The sequence below is a fragment of the Gymnodraco acuticeps genome, unplaced genomic scaffold (genome assembly GCF_902827175.1).
Source record: "Gymnodraco acuticeps unplaced genomic scaffold, fGymAcu1.1, whole genome shotgun sequence".
NCBI lineage: Eukaryota > Metazoa > Chordata > Actinopteri > Perciformes > Bathydraconidae > Gymnodraco > Gymnodraco acuticeps.
The window spans coordinates 271,746-292,421 of record NW_022989788.1 but is presented as its reverse complement, the minus strand read 5'-3'; the positions used below and the strand labels follow the sequence as shown (position 1 = coordinate 292,421).

Genomic DNA, 20,676 nt, shown 5'->3' with positions numbered 1-20,676 from the left:
TTTCTGCAGTGTAACCTAAAGATAAGGATATATATAAGGTAAGACAAGAAAACCAGGATTCACACAAGGTAACAATCAAGGATAAAATACAATACAAATCAAAATAATAATAAAAAAATAAGGTGATAAAGTAACTGTTGAAACAGATCAGTATCAACACGGACTGCAGTTTGGATGTTCTGGTTATAAATCAAATATACTTTTTAAAGTTCAATAAACATGTATGGTCCAGTCATCGCTATTGATTATCAACTATATCAACCCCCACACATATAGTTTGGTCATTGAATGTTAGATCTTATAATATCAAAGTTGTTCATTTAAAATTGTAAACTAGGGTTAGGTTTAAGGTTAGGTTTAGGGTTAGGTTTAGGGTTAGGTTTAGGGTTAGGGTTAGGGTTCGGTTTAGGGTTAGGGTTAGGTTTAGGTTTATGGTTAAGTTTAGGTTTAGGGTTAGGGTTAGGGTTAGGGTTAGGTTTAGGGTTAGGGTTAGGTTTAGGGTTAGGTTTACAGTTAGTTTAGGTTTAGATCGGGTTAGTCCATTATATACATTTGCTGCGGTTTGGTGGTTCTGGTTAGAAATCACAGGGTCAAGTCATTGCTATTGATTACCGACCCTTTCAACCCCCACACATATATATTTTGGTCATTTAATGTTAATTTGCAAAAAAACATAAAACTGAAGCCTTGTTATCTGGATAAAATCTTAAAATAAAAACAAAAAAATAGCTTTTTCTCAGGTGCCAAAGGTAATTTTCTATATTTCAATCAGGATGCAATCCTTAACAAGATCATGGTCCTATCCCAAATATTATATGGAATTTTTAAAAAGAAAACTTAACCTAATATTGTTTGATTTACTGACTTGTAAGGATTGTAAAGATCTTATAATATCAAAGTTGTTTATTTGCAATTGTATGCTATAGGGTTAGGGTTACAGTTGGTTATGGTTTGAGAACATGACTCAAATGTACTTTTTAAAGACATTTATAGTCCAGTCATCGCCATTGAATATCAACCCTATGAACCCCCACACATATATTTTGGTCATGTAATGCGACAGTGGAGGTGTTGGGGGGTTAGAGACTCAAACTGAGTTCCTAATTGCCCTACAGCGCTGTGTGGTGGCAGCAAACCTGAAGATGACAAATTAGCACTCAGCGGGGGGGAAGAAGCGCTCCCCGTTAAGGTCAGACCGTCAGCTGTGTACGACTCATTACAAACACACGACATATGTACTGGAAATATGTGTGTGTGTAAACATCTGAAGAGCAATATCTATGAGCATCGTCAGTTTGTTAGAGGTGCTTTGTTGCTCATGCAAACAACGGAAAAACACAGCTGTTATGCTCTCTGATATACCGTATTCCAATTACTTGTATATAGACTCTCCTTGCACTATTTATATCATATTTTATTTGTATTTACTTGCACTATTTTAACTGGTTTATTGTGTTGCACTGTTGGAGGAGCCTGTGACCTCAGATTTTCATTGATATATCAGCAACACTGTAGCTCTGCACACAAAACAATAAAAGCCTTGAATCTTTCTTGAAATGCTTTGAATCTCATGAGGCGCGTTCACACCGCAGTACAGTGAAGTTGTTTGCGGCCTGCCAGTAAACCCAAAGCAGAAGATGAAGAAGTGAGGTCAGCGGCTTCATTTGACTAATCTTCCCTCAGGAACTTATTCCGGTGTGAACGCGATCTGAACTTAGTTGCTGGGATGCAATGTAGACAGGAATAAACGCAGATCATCCTCTGGCTGCAGCCTGGACCGGCACTTGCTTTTGATCAAAGTCAATACGGAAAACAGCCTTTTTGGCGAGGTGGGGGAACTCGGTCTCCACAGACAGCCAAAAGTCTGCAAGTGACACACGTTTTCTGCCAGACGCTGTCTCCTCTCTCACTTTAGTTAACTTCACTAAACATCGATCCATGTTGCTGCTCGCATAAAGTTAGCTGAAGTTAACTGGCTAGATTTCACTGTTTCTCGAAAACAAATACTCACGCTGCGCCTCCCCTGAAGCTCTCTGGCGCCCCCCCCCCCCCCCCCCCCCCGGGGAGGCGCGCCTCACACTTTGAAAACCGCTGGTTTAACACACACAGTTAAGCTCACACACACATTTTGATGAACATAAAGGTTCACCTGCTGAATTCAAACCAGAACAAATGAAGCAAAGAAAGAGAAAACCATAAATCTGAGGAGAAAAAGCTGAAGATAGTAAATGAAAAGGAAAGTAATTATCACTCTTCTCTCTAGAGAGCGTTTTGTCTTCACCCTTCACATGTTCAATCATCCTTCCTTCACTTGTGTCCTTTAACACTCCTTTCCTCTAACCTTCTGTATTCATTTTCACTATTAAAGTGATATTTCAAGACTCCTCTAGACTCAGACACTTGCTTTATATCTGTATTTGTGTTGGTTGTATAGTTTCTTGATATAATCAAAGTTCAGCTTCTAAAATGTCCTTGGTTCTTCAGTGGATCCCTGAATGAATGATATTGAATCTGTTACATCTGGTTTACTCAGGCCATTTTGCTTTTTCTTTACTGATGACTTTGAAAACACAAGTGCCAGCAGAGATTTTATTCAGATGTCATACCTTCATATGTCCTTATTTGACTTATTAAGTGGCTTTAGGGAAGGTCATGTGATCTGGGTGTAAAATAAAATCAACAATGCAATTTTCCGATAGATTAAGCGATTAATTAATCAATGATATACTGGTTTATATCTATATGTGTGTTCCTTTCATATTGAAATTCTTTCTAGTGTTGGACTCTGTTGGGAAAATACTGAATGTCCTCTTCCTGTTGAGAGTAACATGATAACAAAGGTATCCCAACTGCAGCTGTGAACATGACAGGATGTGTGATTACCTGGAAGAGCATCAGGACTGTTTGAGGCAGATGATAGCTATGTGATTAACATGATGATTCAGCCTCTATGGAGAGAGACATCAAGCATGCTCATTTCTGACGTGGAGCTAATCTGAAGTAAACATTGAATACTGCTTTCTATTCCTCCATCTTGTGACTGTGTAACTCCCTCTCTTGGATATCAGCATGTGAAGGACACTGTTCAGGAACTAGTCTCTGTATGTGATGACTCCTTCCATTCTGCAGAGGATCACAGATACATGGATCCTGAGACTGAAGCTCAAGCCGGGGACCAGTGAGATTTTTCTAACAACCTCTGTCACCACACAGCCATCACGTTCACATCCCTGCAGTTAAGACTCGTCTATCCTTCCTCTTTTCTCTCCTTTACTTCCTGTTCCTCACCCTTCATCACCTCCTCCTCCTCCTCCTCCTCCTCCTCCTCCTCCTCCTCCTCCTCCTCCTCCTCCTCCTCCTCCTCCTCCTCCTCTTCCTCCTCCTCAGTCCATTAGAGGCCAACCCACAGATTTCCACCGCGGACAAAAGTGAGCAATTCAGGGCAAGTGTTCCAACGGCCCCGATCCTCTTATTGTGCATTCAGACTCTCATTACTTCACTCACTCTCTCCATGGGTCATGTCTTTATGCCACAGGGGGATTCACACACAAAGGATCCACATTTAGAGATGGAGATACATCAGTGGCATGATGGTTAAAAAAATAAATAAAATGTACCTAATCTATATTAATAATAATAATACATGGGATGTTTATAGCGCTTTTCCTAATGCTCAAAGACTCTTAAAGTGTTTATTTAATAACATTCATGTATTAGAGGTTGGTTTATTCAAAAATATTGTCTTACTTTCTTCCATTGGCATATATATAAAAACTATTCTGTAAAATAAACACAACGAAATAGATAGATTTGAAAACACATGAGCAAGCCCCCAGGAAGTGCGCCGGACTCTGAGGAAAATATTCGTTGTGGCCAAACGGCGGTACTACACTTCCGTATCAGTCGCTGGGCCCGGACAGACTTTTTCCCATTGACTAACATGGGGAAAAAGACGTCCGTAAATCGTTGGATAATTTTTTTTAAACTAAATAAACTACCCAGTATGAACACTTGTATAGCCCTTATTAAAAACATTCGGTCCTCAAGTTGTAAAATGTGCTAATAACGTAATTCTGAGAGTTATTTTCATCGGCATTATGAACGTGCATCGGGACCGCGCCGCCCGGCACGTCCATGTGACGTGTTCAGCACTACATGAGTTGTACCTTTACCCATGGATGCACAATAAGAACGGATTATATGATTATATGAATACTTTCGTGACGTTTCACTCTCTCAAAAGTTGGGCCATTTTGTCTTCATGCGCCAATGAGCAACTCTCATAGGAATGAACGAGACCCCGCCTCCCACGTTGTATCCAGTTCTTATTATACATCCATGGTTCAGAGGCGTTAAAGAGGCCCTATTATTATTTGTAAAGGTTTTCCCTTTCCTGTAGTTTATATATAGGTTTTAGTGCATGTAAATGCACGCAAAGGCTAAAATCTCTGTGTTTCCACTAGAGCGAGTTTCTCATTTACTTATATGATCATGAACATGAGCAGGATAGGTCCTCTTTAGTTAAAAATAGAAATCCAAGTATAAAAAAATAACTAATAAGCAAAAAATCAAGGATTCAAAGTTCTTCCTTTCATTTTCTATTTGCTCGGAAAGGCTTTGTGTTATAAATAAAAGCTCCAGAGAAAATGATTGTTAGTGAACCCTGAGTAAGGGCAAGATCACGAGCATTAAATAGCATAAAATGGAAATAAATAAAGTTGTATTAACCTCCAAATTGTAATTAAGTAACTAAATGGAAATTGCAACTTTCTTTGTTTTGCTTGATGTCATTTTTGGGCAGAGGGAATCTCGAGAGCTAATGTGACAGAAAAGGATTCATCAAATTCATTCAATTACGCCGCAGTGACATTTGCAGCCACACAGACTTCCAGAAGAGTTTCCATGTTAAGATGGTAATGTTAACATTAGCTGGTGGATCATAAAATGTCACATTAATTTAGTTTTCTTGTTATGAATGACATCAGAACAGTTTTGACCTTTTTTTCCCAGACTATCGAGAACTTTTAAAGTTACATTTAAAAACCCTGCTTATTTATCCTGGTATGAGTCAACATCAGCTTGCTTTACGCTCAAGTTACCATATAGCTATTGGGAATAGTTGTTCGATGTGTCTGCTCTTCTTTGTAGACGTTTATAGGTATATTTATAATCTATAATTCCACAGAAAAAGGTGTTCTTGTAAAGAAAAGTTTGACTTTCCGGAGGAAACTTGTGCTGATGAATGACGAAGGAAGTCAGGATGGTTCGGAGAACACAAGACAGGAAGTCAGAGACGAAGCTCGGACTATTGACTTTGAAAAATGGAGCTCATTTAAATAATATATGACCTCCATCCCTAGATTACGCAGTCATAAGTCACATGCCTGGACTGGAAAGAGCTGCGGCATCGATCAGAAGTTTGGCAGGAAGGCTGCTAAACATTAGAGATCTCCTATTGTACTATTTTTGGACATATAGGTTTCCGGTTTACCACAAGGTGAGTTCCTTTTTTTATTTCCTGCTTTTTTACCCATACTCTCTCCACTACAAGTTAGCTCTGAGTGTTAGCGATGCTAATGTAAACAAAGACCATATTACGTCCAAAACACGTCACACATTGTTTCTGATCGCAACGTTTCTGATAGGGCCGTGGGTCTAAAGCCCGCCCACAATTTCGATATTACATCATATCAGACGCAAATCTGGATCAGCTCCGTTGTTCCCCCGTTTTTAGAGAATTGGGTACGGAGGGACACACCGGGGACACACCGGGACACACCGGGACACACAGGGGGGGACACCGGGGACACACCGGGGGGGACACCGGGGACACACCAGGACACACCGGGACGACACCAGGACACACCGGGGGGACACCGGGACACACCGGGGGGACACCGGGACACACCGGGGACACACCGGGACACACCGAGACACACCGGGACACACCGGGGACACACCGGGGGGACACCGGGACACATCGGGGACATACCGGGACACACCGGGGACACACCGGGACACACCGGGGACACACCGGGGGGACACCGGGACACACCGGGGACACACCGGGACACACCGAGACACACCGGGACACACCGGGGACACACCGGGGGGACACCGGGACACATCGGGGACATACCGGGACACACCGGGGACACACCGGGGACACACCGGGGACACACCGGGACACATCTGGGACACACCGGGACACACCGGGGACACATCGGGGACACACCGGGACACACCGGGGACACACCGGGACACACCGGGGACACACCGGGACACACCGGGACACACCGGGGACACACCGGGACACACCGGGGACACACCGGGACACACCGGGGACACACCGGGACACATATTTATGCATAAAAGACATCAAAAAGTGAACTTTGCACAATAGGGGACCTTTAAATCGCAAACTAACAGACCCAGTGTGTTTCTGAGTCTGTGGTTAACTAATATATACCTGCCGTGCCGTGGCTTCCTGTTATCGTTCCTTCCTCGTCATCATCTCGCCTGAACAGGAAATGAAACAGTGAGCTATCTCAACATTATCTTTCTTCTTTATGAGAAAAGGCGAGTTGTTCTGTTTGATATCCTGGCAAAGCCAGACAGTACATATAAAGGTCCCCTATCAGACTGTTTCTCATCAATATATCACAGCTCTCAGATATATACAGAGCCTGTCTCTGATTGGCTGGAACACCAAACAGATCATTGCAGCATTACCCATAATCCCCTCTGTTTCAGCCCTGTTTCCAAAGTGCTGAAAGTCTGTTACTTTAGATGAAAAAGGTACTGGTTGGTGATTGGCTAATGGTTACACAAGACAAAACATCGTTATGACATCATCAAGTGACCAAAATCTGATCAGCTCATTTTCAGACAGGTTTTTATAGAAATTGATCAAAAAGAGAGAGAATCTTTGTTCCTGAAACTTTCAGAGTCTCTTTCCACAGAGGGGACACATGTTGAGTAAGAAGAGACATGAAGAAGAGGGGGACACATGTTGATGTAGAAGAGACATGAAGAAGAAGGGGTCACATGTTGATGTAGAAGAGACATGAAGAAGAGGGGACCCAATGTTGATGTAGAGAGGACATGAAAGAAGAGGAGGGGACACATGTTGATGTAAGAAGAGACATGAAGAAGAGGGGACACATGTTGATGTTAGAAGAGACATGAAGAAGAGGGGGACACATGTTGATGTAGAAGAGACATGAAGAAGAGGGGACACATGTTTGATGTAGAAGAGACATGAAGAAGAGGGGACACATGTTGATGTAGAAGAGGACATGAGAGAAGAAGAGGGGACACATGTTGATGTAGAAGAGACATGAAGAAGAGGGGACACATGTTGATGTAGAAGAGACATGAAGAAGAGGGGACACATGTTGATGTAGAAGAGACATGAAGAAGAGGGGACACATGTTGATGTAGAAGAGACGTGAAGAAGAGGGGACACATGTTGATGTAGAAGAGACAGGAAGAAGAGGGGACACATGTTGATGTAGAAGAGACATGAAGAAGAGGGGACACATGTTGATGTAGAAGAGACATGAAGAAGGAGGGGACACATGTTGATGTAGAAGAGACGTGAAGAAGAGGGGACACATGTTGATGTAGAAGAGACAGGAAGAAGAGGGGGACCACATGTTGATGTAGAAGAGACATGAAGAAGAGGGGACACATGTTGATGTAGAAGAGACATGAAGAAGAGGGGACACATGTTGATGTAGAAGAGACATGAAGAAGAGGGGACACATGTTGATGTAGAAGAGACATGAAGAAGAGGGGACACATGTTGATGTAGAGAGACATGAAGAAGAGGGGACACATGTTGATGTAGAAGAGACATGAAGAAGAGGGGACACATGTTGATGTAGAAGAGACATGAAGAAGAGGGGACACATGTTGATGTAGAAGAGACATGAAGAAGAGGGGACACATGTTGATGTAGAGAGACAGGAAGAAGAGGGGACACATGTTGATGTAGAAGAGACATGAAGAAGAGGGGACACATGTTGATGTAGAAGAGACATGAAGAAGAGGGGACACATGTTGATGTAGAAGAGACATGAAGAAGAGGGGACACATGTTGATGTAGAAGAGACATGAAGAAGAGGGGACACATGTTGATGTAGAAGAGACATGAAGAAGAGGATTTTGCATAATCGGAGACCTTTAAAATGGCTCCTTTCTGGAGACAGTGCTTGTGGTTGTAACTTATACTACGCATGTTTAACATCCTACATCTCAAGTAGTACGGAAGGGTTTCATACAGACTCAATCAATTTTCTCAGGAAACTCCCTTGACATTGTTTGCTAATTTAAATTAACCTTGATCTTTACTCATGCAAGAGTACACAAGAGAGAGAGAGTATGCTCAGGTGTATTAAATATGTGACAGAGTCTCTACTGTCTTGGGATTGTGGGAAAACCATAAGGAGTTGTAGTGCCAGGTATTGCATGCAGTATAAATGTTTCCAACTATGCATTTTATTCCAAATAATGAGAACATTTGAGTGGCCTTTTATGCATGTTTTGGGAAGCTAAGATGGTCTGAAGCATTGACGCTAAATACTCGCTTATATCAGTTCTAGATTTATCCTGACCTGAAATGTTCGAGGCCATTTTGAACCTGTTGCTTGAGCAAGATGAAAAGTCAGAGGTATCTCCAAAGTCATTAACACTCGTTATCTGGAGATCGTTAATGTTAAAAGCAAGTTTCTAATTAAACAAAGTGAAGTTTTGATGTGTTTAAATTAACTTAAAGTTCCCACCATGTCCCGTAGATCTGCCTCTCTGTCCTGGACTGATTCATCTAACACAACGTGGAAACTCTCATGAATCCAATTTCTAATTAAACCCCCAGTAAATACAATCTGTTGCTCACGGCTGAAATCTATACCTCAGTCTGAACCAATGAAATGCTCTGGAGCTGTCCAACAACTAATGACATTAGTGTGTGTGTGTGTGTGTGTGTGTGTGTGTGTGTGTGTGTGTGTGTGTGTGTGTGTGTGTGTGTGTGTGTGTGTGTGTGTGTGTGTGTGTGTGTGTGTGTGTGTGTGTGTGTGTGTGTGTGTGTGTGTGTGTGTGTGAGTGTGTGTGTGTGTGTGTGTGTGTGTGTGTGTGTGTGTGTGTGTGTGTGTGTGTGTGTGTGTGTTCATGGCCAGCTGGGTCCCAATGAAACAAATGCCAGTCTGTTCCAGGGGAAAAGGTCACGGCACCTCGACATAATTAAATTAAATTACAGCGTTGCATTCTGGGATGGATGGACTGGTGAAACTGGTTTACTATAATGTGTAAAAGAATGAAAGAGAAAGATAGATAAGAGGATGAGTTGTTCCTCAACATGTCATTAAAGCTATGGATGCTAAGATTAGAGGGATACTTCAAATTAAAAATGCCCAATTTGCACATTTCAAAGCAGGAAGAAAAAAGGGTTGGATGGGAGGACTGCAGTCTGAGTGGAGAAAGATGGAGGAGAGCCCATGGGAGAAAAGAGAGATCAAGCAATGTGGAGCAGGGAGATTAACCCGATGCCAACAGAAAGCTCAGAGGAAGACAATGGATGGATGGAGGAAGATTAAACAATGGAGGAAGCCCAGCCGGATGGTGTTTGGATTAAACTTGAATAAAATGTTGTCTTTTTATCCGTGAAAATTGAGGGTGACAATATGAAACCAAACCAAAATCAGACATTATCAGTATCACGTTCGGGACATATTTATACTTCAGGGTCACACATCCTTTACTCGAGGGAATTTGTTAACAATGGTTGTCTCTCTTGCTGCCTCTGACCGTGCAAGAACAAGTCTTAAACATGAACCTTGGAGAGAATTTAGCACTTCTGGGTTTGCTCGTCCCGAAGTCAAGTTTTTTGAATGTGTTCTTGGTTAAAAAGCCTGTTTTAAGGTCTGTGGTTAACACAAGCTTAAGAGATCTTAACATGGGCGCGGGAAGGGGGTTGCTGAGGGCGCTCCCCTGTCTGAATTATTATTTGACGGTTATTGCTGCTCCCGCTGTGCATAATCTGTGTAATATGTAGCCAATAAATTCCACATTGTTGGTAAAATAATATTTTGGCCTGCCCCGAATGTTTTTTCTGTAGCCCCGGACAATTCTACCTCAATAATATAATACATTAACCGTGCTTTACGTGAACCTCATCATGACACTAGAGTATATAGTATATAGTATAATAGTGTTCACTGGATTCCAGCACCTCAGCACCCCCACTCAAAATACCTTCCCGCGCCTCTGGATCTTAAACGTTTGCCAATGAGCTTATTTTCTGCAAAACACCGAAATCCAACGGAAAATTCCCATTTTTTCAAAGTCACCTACAGAAATACGTGATCTCTGCTCCACTCTATTGGAGAAAGCTAGCCAACAATGGATGAAATAAAGCAGAAATATTTTCTTGGTTTAAAATGGTAATATTATTAAGTTTGATAGTGATTTCACATTTTCGACTGGTATGTTCTCAGTAGGATTGCAAGAAACAACATTTATCATGAAACTTGGTGGAAAGGTGAGAGCCAAAGAAGAACCCATTCAGATCTGACTCAAATCAAAGCGGATACACGACATTCATGTCTCTTCTACATCAACATGTGTCCCCTCTTCTTCATGTCTCTTCTACATCAACATGTGTCCCCTCTTCTTCATGTCTCTTCTACATCAACATGTGTCCCCTCTTCTTCATGTCTCCTCTACATCAACATGTGTCCCCTCTTCTTCATGTCTCTTCTACATCAACATGTGTCCCCTCTTCTTCATGTCTCTTCTACATCAACATGTGTCCCCTCTTCTTCATGTCTCTTCTACATCAACATGTGTCCCCTCTTCTTCATGTCTCTTCTACATCAACATGTGTCCTCTCTTCTTCATGTCTCTTCTACATCAACATGTGTCCCCTCTTCTCCATGTCTCTTCTACATCAACATGTGTCCCCTCTTCTTCATGTCTCTTCTACATCAACATGTGTCCTCTCTTCTTCATGTCTCTTCTACATCAACATGTGTCCCCTCTTCTTCATGTCTCTTCTACATCAACATGTGTCCCCTCTTCTTCATGTCTCTTCTACATCAACATGTGTCCCCTCTTCTCCATGTCTCTTCTACATCAACATGTGTCCCCTCTTCTTCATGTCTCTTCTACATCAACATGTGTCCCCTCTTCTCCATGTCTCTTCTACATCAACATGTGTCCCCTCTTCTTCATGTCTCTTCTACATCAACATGTGTCCCCTCTTCTTCATGTCTCTTCTACATCAACATGTGTCCTCTCTTCTTCATGTCTCTTCTACATCACCATGTGTCCCCTCTTCTTCATGTCTCTTCTACATCAACATGTGTCCCCTCTTCTTCATGTCTCTTCTACATCAACATGTGTCCCCTCTTCTTCTTGTCTCTTCTACATCAACATGTGTCCTCTCTTCTTCATGTCTCTTCTACATCACCATGTGTCCCCTCTTCTTCATGTCTCTTCTACATCAACATGTGTCCTCTCTTCTTCATGTCTCTTCTACATCAACATGTGTCACCTCTTCTTCATGTCTCTTCTACATCAACATGTGTCCCCTCTTCTTCATGTCTCTTCTACATCAACATGTGTCCCCTCTTCTTCTTGTCTCTTCTACATCAACATGTGTCCTCTCTTCTTCATGTCTCTTCTACATCACCATGTGTCCCCTCTTCTTCATGTCTCTTCTACATCAACATGTGTCCTCTCTTCTTCATGTCTCTTCTACATCAACATGTGTCCTCTCTTCTTCATGTCTCTTCTACATCAACATGTGTCCCCTCTTCTTCATGTCTCTTCTACATCAACATGTGTCCCCTCTTCTTCATGTCTCTTCTACATCAACATGTGTCCCCTCTTCTTCATGTCTCTTCTACATCAACAGGTGTCCCCTCTTCTTCATGTCTCTTCTACATCAACAGGTGTCCCCTCTTCTTCATGTCTCTTCTACATCAACATGTGTCCTCTCTTCTTCATGTCTCTTCTACATCAACATGTGTCCTCTCTTCTTCATGTCTCTTCTACATCAACATGTGTCCTCTCTTCTTCATGTCTCTTCTACATCAACATGTGTCCCCTCTTCTTCATGTCTCTTCTACATCAACATGTGTCCCCTCTTCTTCATGTCTCTTCTACATCAACATGTGTCCCCTCTTCTTCATGTCTCTTCTTCATCAACATGTGTCCCCTCTTCTCCATGTCTCTTCTAGATCAACATGTGTCCCCTCTTCTCCATGTCTCTTCTAGATCAACATGTGTCCCCTCTTCTTCATGTCTCTTCTACATCAACATGTGTCCTCTCTTCTTCATGTCTCTTCTACATCAACATGTGTCCCCTCTTCTTCATGTCTCTTCTACGTCAACATGTGTCCCCTCTTCTTCATGTCTCTTCTACATCAACATGTGTCCCCTCTTCTTCATGTCTCTTCTACATCAACATGTGTCCTCTCTTCTTCATGTCTCTTCTACATCAACATGTGTCTCCTCTTCTTCATGTCTCTTCTACATCAACATGTGTCCCCTCTTCTTCATGTCTCTTCTACATCAACATGTGTCCCCTCTTCTTCATGTCTCTTCTTCATCAACATGTGTCCCCTCTTCTTCATGTCTCTTCTACATCAACATGTGTCCCCTCTTCTTCATGTCTCTTCTACATCAACATGTGTCCCCTCTTCTTCATGTCTCTTCTACATCAACATGTGTCCCCTCTTCTTCATGTCTCTTCTACATCAACATGTGTCCCCTCTTCTCCATGTCTCTTCTACATCAACATGTGTCCCCTCTTCTTCATGTCTCTTCTACATCAACATGTGTCCTCTCTTCTTCATGTCTCTTCTACATCAACATGTGTCTCCTCTTCTTCATGTCTCTTCTACATCAACATGTGTCCCCTCTTCTTCATGTCTCTTCTACATCAACATGTGTCCCCTCTTCTTCATGTCTCTTCTACATCAACATGTGTCCCCTCTTCTTCATGTCTCTTCTACATCAACATGTGTCCCCTCTTCTTCATGTCTCTTCTACATCAACATGTGTCCCCTCTTCTTCATGTCTCTTCTACATCAACATGTGTCCTCTCTTCTTCATGTCTCTTCTACATCAACATGTGTCCCCTCTTCTTCATGTCTCTTCTACATCAACATGTGTCCTCTCTTCTTCATGTCTCTTCTACATCAACATGTGTCCCCTCTTCTTCATGTCTCTTCTACATCAACATGTGTCCCCTCTTCTTCATGTCTCTTCTACATCAACATGTGTCCCCTCTTCTTCATGTCTCTTCTACATCAACATGTGTCCCCTCTGTGGAAAGAGACTCTGAAAGTTTCAGGAACAAAGATTTTCTCTCTTTTTGATCCATTTCTATAAAAACCTGTCTGAAAATGAGCTGATCATATTTTGGCCACTTTATGATGTCATAACGATGTGTTGTCTTGTGTAACCATTAGCCAATCACCAACCAAGGTAACCCCCCCCCCCCCCCCCCCCCCCTATCACCTGAATCTCCTCCTAGAGCACCATTGAGTTATTTGTAACCACATCTCTCTCAGAGGGGCGTGGGGAGGGGCTCCTTATTTTCATCTAAAGTAACAGACAGAGAATCAGCACTTTGGAAACAGGGCTGAAACAGAGGGGATTATGGGTAATGCTGCAATGATCTGTTTGGTGTTTCAGCCAATCAGAGACAGGCTCTGGATATATCTGAGACCTGTGATATATTGATGAAAAACAGTATCATAGGGGAAATTAATGGCTTAATACGATTTAAACTTCAAGCCCCCAAAATAAAGAAGGTATACTTAGGAATAAAACACAACAGCCACAAATTAAACTTCAGAAAAGAGACCAGAACCAAGGGGACCCAAGGACAATCAGATCCAATAAAAAACAGCCCGGAGGATAATAAGAACCGATCCAGAAGGCGGTCAACGTGAACAAATCTAAAAAAGAGAGGGAACAGCAAAGCCCAGACCCAATTAGTCTGAACATAATTTAGCCCCGGCCCGACTCGAAACGAAATGAGGGAAAGGAGGAGACATTGAAGAGAGAAAAAAGGTTCAGGTGCGTTAAGAGAGCAGGGGAATAAAAGGAGATGGAATCGATGGGATTGAAAAGCGAGAGGAAGAAATGAGAAAGGGGCGATGAGGAGCGCAGGAGAAATGAAAGTAAAATGGATGGAGGATGAGGGAGAAGGCTATAAAGGAATACATCTGGTTGTATTCTGGCTGCTGGGCACTGAGCTGATGGAAGTAGATGAGAGGGTTGATTTAAGGAGACATTGACCTCTGACCTCACTTACAAGAACAGTCACACAGCCTTTTATATTCGCTCGTACTGAATGAATCCAATCTCAGTCCATGTACAAATCCCCTCGTGTGTAAATGAAAAGAAGGGGAAAAGCTACATAAATAATTAATCTTGGAAAATAAAAAATGATTACGTTATCCTGATTGTAAATGACGTAACAAAGTTGCCTTGATTAAAAAGAATAACACAATTAATTTCATAGTTAAATTCAATAAATAAATACTTTATTTCATGTAATTATTTCATGTAATTATAATCGTTAAAATATGGCATGATTTAATACAGTTGTGTTTGATATGTTACACCAATAAGTGTTGTTTCTTGTGCCTAGGAACTAATGCTTGTTCATGCACTGGTACTGCGTGTTTTGTTGATGCACTGAACTCAACGTGGGTGGATGTCTTTTATTGAAGCTCAGCTGCAGTCCTTCACACAAAGTTATGCAGAAAAGGAACTTTAAAGATTCATCTCCTTTCACGACAAGCGGCCAACGAGGTAGGTGTTTCATGTTTTCATGTGGGCGTCACGTCCTATTTTCATTCATATATGTGTAGCACACTATGCTAATGTGTTTGGCTACGTATATGTTGTTCGTTGGTGTAGTTCTCACGGCGTAACGGAAGAAAGGAGGCTACAAGATCAAAACTCCAAGAATAAGCGCCCGTTTTAAAGAACCGACCTGTGTCTGTGTCGTGAAGAGAGTGATGATATAATAATATATAATATATTCTGTAATGGAGTTAAAACAGAAACACTTTTCTTCTTTATTCCATCATTTTGAAGAGTGGCCTTGTTGTCTTTCTCATGTCTGATAAGTTCACAAACCTCTGCCAAGGCCATGTACGTATCTATGTGTTATCTTTGTATCTATACTTAATAAATAAATACTCATACTGATAGTGACACGCATGAAGCGGCTTTTTGCCATGCAATGCTTCAGGCCCTATTCCCTTTTAGGTTGTCCCTTCCCTCTCCTGTATAATATAGGTTGTTGTGCATGTAAATGGTCTGCAAAGGGTCAAATCCCTGTTTCCTCCACAGGGAATTTCTGTAACACTGAATAAACATTCATAATTTTTATTCATTTTTAAAAAAAATGCTAACGCACTTTAGCACAGAATTCAAAATAAAGATACCTTTATTACTTATCGAAACTGCACATACAATATATCCGATTAAAGCTGAGACTCCACAGATTATTTAAGTATAGTATCTAAGCGATCCGATCTCACAACAGGGTAAGCAAACACAGACATCACAACACGTACCTTTTACGGAGCTTTTACGGGAGATCGTCTCACCGTAGCTGTCAATCTGATCAAAAGACGTGTTCAATGGCATTAAAACGAGAAAGAAAAAACGCGGCTGAATCGGTTGATCCATAGGTTGATAATGTATCTGTGGCTTTGAAGCAATTGTTTATAATCCATAATTCCATTTTAATGTAAAAATCGGAGCACAAAAGTTAGCTCAGACCGGAAGCAGCAGCCACTCTGGTGGCTACCATTAGCAGCTAACTTTTGCTCTGCAATATTTACATAAAAATGGAATTATGGATTATAAATTAAATCATTTTTTTATACAGAGACGTTAAAAACCTATGGATTAACCGATTCAGCCGCATTTTTTCTTTCTCGGTGTAATGCCATTGAACACGTCTTTTGATCAGATTGACAGCTACGGTGAGACATCTCCCCTCGAAGCTACGTAAAGGTATGTGTTGTGATGTCTGTGTTTGCTTCCCCTGTCCGAGTTTAGATCACTCAGTGATGATACTATATACCTAAATAATCTGTGGAACCTCAGCTTTAATCAGATATCTTGTAAGTGCAGCTACGATAAGTAATAAGGGTACTTTTATCTTGAGTTCTGTGCCAAAGTGCGTTAGCATTTTTCGCTCAGGGGTCATTTAGATGCTTCTTATGAGACTTGTGTTTTGTTTTGGTAAAAATGGTTTGTATCGTCAGTTAGCTGAGATTATTTCCGTTAATCTGGTATAACACATTAATAGGTTCTTACATATTACGATCCCCTGAGACACTGTCGTGAAAGAAAAAAGTAAAGTACCCGCCGGGACTTTGGGGTTTAACAGGTTAAAAAAACGCAATATATACCGCAGGGGGGGGAAAAATCGCGATGTCAGTTTTTTTCAATACCGTGCAGCCCTAATTCATAAATCACTATCTGTTGCTAAAATAAGGTAAAAAAAAAGGTTTTGCTTGGCGTGCTAACATTATGTTAATTAGCTATGTCTTAATACTAGGGTTAGGGTTAGTTGAGCAGGCATTAGGGCTGTCCCGAATACCATTTTTCGGGCTCCGGATATTCGGTAGTAATCAGCAGCGAATATTCGTTCCGCGCGGGGGGGGGGGGGGGGGGGGGGTGCGTAGTAATCAGCAGCGAACCGCTTCCACAGGTGTATTTTCATATCTACATATAAAGACGGGGAACGTTAACGATTATGTTTATGGTTAAGTGTTAGCACCCCCCGAAGAGGCACAAGCTCTTACGTTGTTGATATTGGAGATTTCAATAAATAAAAAACGAATATCTGAATAATAAAATTGAAACCCGAATAGTACTCCAACGAACGAATATGTGGATATTCGGATATTCGTGTACAGCCCTAGCAGGTATTTGCTCATATTCCAAAGCATCAATAATCGATAACGGTATTTTAAGATGTGATGGAATACGTTAAGTAGTAGATGATTGTTAATCTCCGGGCTCAAATGCCAACACTTTCTCAAATTAAGAAATCTTTCACCAAACACTAATCAGTTCTCCCTGAGCCTGTGGAAGAACTTTCCATGGCTTCATTTACTCAACTGAGTTATATACTTCATATACAATGAACTTCTTTAAAGAGCTGTACGTACTGTAACCTGTTTGAAGCACTACAGTAGGGTTAGGGTTCATTTAGCAGGAATTGATGGATAATGGTGTTTCAAAATGTGATGGAATACATTAAGCAGTTTGATGATTGTTAATCTCCTGGGCTCCATTGCCAACATGCAACTCAGGACGATGAAAACACATTCAAACGAGGCCCATTATTTGCTGGCAGATTTTCTCCCTTTCATTCGGTTGGAACCAGCAGAAGAACACAGCGTTACTGGGCTCTGAAACCACGTCAACAGAGATGAATTGATTCTTGTTCCCACATGATGGCAACGTGGAACATTGGCAGGTTAAATGCATAAAAAGAAGGGGGCTTTAGTCGAGTACTTACCACCTAAAGCTTGCTTCATTACAAAATCCATGGTTGCTGCTGATTCGTGTGGTTGATCTTCTCAAAACCAAAGAGAGCTGAGCATGTAGCCGCCGGATCTCTGGGAGTCTTTGTCCTTCTCACTTTCCCCTTCGAATGTTGGGATGAAGAACGTCTTCTGGACCTGAGAGAGAAGAAGTTAGTTAAATAAATATCCCGTGAAACCTTAGTTTTAAAACACATATTATTACATGAAAGTGTTGGGCTTCTGTTGTGTCTTCTGAGGCAGAATGCATGTATATATCGACTATCATGACTTTGAGAAAGAGATAAGAATAAATGTAGAAATTGACTGTAAAATTCTGGATGACTTTAAGAAAGAGACCGGAGAAAACACTTTCTGAGGTCGACTTGTTTCACTTTCAAGAACAAAAATTAGACATCTACAAAAAACAGAACAAACAGGTTTGCAGAGAGGAAAGTTATTTAAATGTTTATCTCATAAATTCAGGACTGTATATTTTTATCAGGAGCCACTACAGCTGCATTTACCTCTATGATCGATTTCTGTGGGCCAGGATATATCTTTCATTTACAAATCCATCTCCAATACGTCAATATTTACACCAAAAGCGAGAGACAGTAGATTACGCTGATGTTAAGACAACAGATAATGTGATCTTCTTAACACTGTCCACCCGAGACAGGAATCCCATTCTGTGAAGAGCACGGATCAATACTGAGGCCATTTATGTATCTACTCACAGTCCCACATCTGTCTGAAACTCAATACAATGGATCAGTCATCTTCTATCGCTGACTGGGGATACATATGTCATGGTAAATGAAACCATGTGGTCTTCTAACTCCTTATGACACATTCAGCTTGCATGCTTCTTGATACTTGGACTGAACGTTAAACAATGAATTTGAAAACGATTTGGAGTGCAAAGTGATATTTAAAAACCCATGTCAAATATTAGCGACTGTCTTTAAATGAGAGGAGTAAAAAGAAGAAAAAAAATGTTTTTATACAACTGCATTTGCAATAAAATGCAACTTGCTTTAGACAGGAAGTAAACACTAGCAGGAACACAGTTTGGGCTCTACAGTGTTTAAAGAATGGTTCATGGAAAAGAAAATGTGAACAGACTTGGACAGTTACAGAAAACCTCGATCAGTGCTGCCGTCGTTTGAAGTTACGTTTCGGTCACCGCAGCTCTAGTCGTTGTTACGCAGTAGAACAGACTAGTTTCTCTTAGCTGAAGCAACACGAAGATAAACAACACCCTGAAACACATTATCTTTTACTTGATACAGTCATATCATTAATATCTTATAATCCAGGTTGAGCAGAACAGAAGAAGTCTATTCTCAAAGCTGCCTCCTCTTTGATAAACTCTTCCATTAGTGTCCACCAAGATAGAATCCTCCACATGTATTGGCAAACCAGAACCTCATTTCCATTTTGAAAAAGATCCCTCCTGCACCAAGGTGTCACTTTACCACCAAGGTGTCACTTTGCCACCAAGGTGTCACTTTGCCACCAAGGTGTCACTTTGCTAATATTTGCCAGAGCAGGGATGGGACTGCAGATTATTTTGGGAGGCAACGGGGGAGGAGAGGCCAAGCGGGACAAAAAATCAATTTGTAACTATGACCGAGCGCTTCAGGGGCTGAAGGGCCTCATTTCTACACACACACACACACACACACACACACACACACACACACACACACACACACACTGTGACGGGGTTCAATTCGTCCATTCGATACATGGCTTAGTCGGTTGTTTAAGCTCCAAACAAACTTTATTTATATCAGCAACAACAACAAAATAGCGAACCAGCACAAGTTAGACAACAAAATAAAATCCACAAACAGGCCGTCCATCACTCATTAGAGTAAACATGCTCTGGTTTGCCTTCTCTGCAACCAACTCCCAAACATGTCCCAACTGTTGCCTTCATTGCAACATTCTTCCGAGTGACACAGTCCGACCAGGGCCAAACCCCGTCCCTTTTGACCCCATAGCCCCTCCCACAGGCTCACCGTCAACAGGTGACACAATCAACTCAAAACCACATTTCAACAAAATAATCCGACCCAAATATAAACAGGTTAACCACCTCTTAACATAATCATTCCCCATAATTAAACAAAAGTAAAATAAATAAGAAATTGCATGGTTCATTTGACGGAAGAGAGCAGGAAATGTTTGGTGTGTGTGTGGTGTGTGTGTGTGTGTGTCGGCTGTCAGTGACGGAGTCAGTCACTCTGTGACACCACACACACACACACACACACACACACACACACACACACACACACACACACACACACACACACACACACACACACACAGAACACAACTTCACTAGGTTAACAAATATACTCTGATAAACAATACAACACGTTGATTGATGTGCTTTTATTTATGTCTTAATGTGTGCATATGTGTCTGTTGATTGTGTATATATAGAATATACATAATTGTATACATATTTTTATATATATTTGTATTTTTGTATTCCTCGGGATAGTGGGAAACGGTATTTCGATCTCTGTCTGTACACACAAACTGAAAGGTTGACACACTGAACCTTGAGCGAGGAGAGGAAACTGGAAACATATGTGTGTGTTTGTGTGTATGGATAAAACAAATAAAACCTATGTATAAATGTGTGTGTCTGTGTGAGTGTTATTAAACTGAGTTTCTGTAAATTGCAAGCAGGTCAAGGATGGATTTGTACAGGTTACATTTCATTACCAAATAAAAACACACACTGAGGTTTTGTGAAAAGAGCCTTGGACTCGTGCTTCCTTCTTTAAAGCCGTGACCTCATATTGAAACCTTACAGAGATAAATCACAGTACAGTGGAGTGTGTGTGTGTGTGTGTGTGTGTGTGTGTGTGTGTGTGTGTGTGTGTGTGTGTGTGTGTGTGTGTGTGTGTGTGTGTGTGTGTGTGTGTGTGTGTGTGTGTGTGTGTGTGGTCAGGCAGCAGAACATTTATCTTATCGTTACAGACTCAAGGAGACACTAATGGAATAAAGGGAAGATGCTGCTGTCAGACAAGAACATCTAGAAGGAAATGAAACACACACGCACACACACACACACACA

The 20,676-nt window shown here is 41.4% G+C and overlaps 1 protein-coding gene across 2 annotated transcripts in view; it reads right to left on the bottom strand.

Moving 5' to 3' along the window:
* Positions 1-20,676, bottom strand: part of cplx2 (complexin 2) — a 32,618-nt gene that overhangs the window by 9,245 nt on the left and 2,697 nt on the right. Inside the window, exon 2 of one of the 2 annotated variants that reach the window (XM_034221811.1) lies at positions 17,570-17,732. In XM_034221811.1, coding sequence (XP_034077702.1) covers positions 17,570-17,600 — 31 coding nt within the window. In that variant the 5' untranslated portion in view covers positions 17,601-17,732. Of the gene's footprint in view, positions 1-17,569; positions 17,742-20,676 lie in introns of those variants that run through there. The other variant, XM_034221805.1, reaches the window with a different exon arrangement.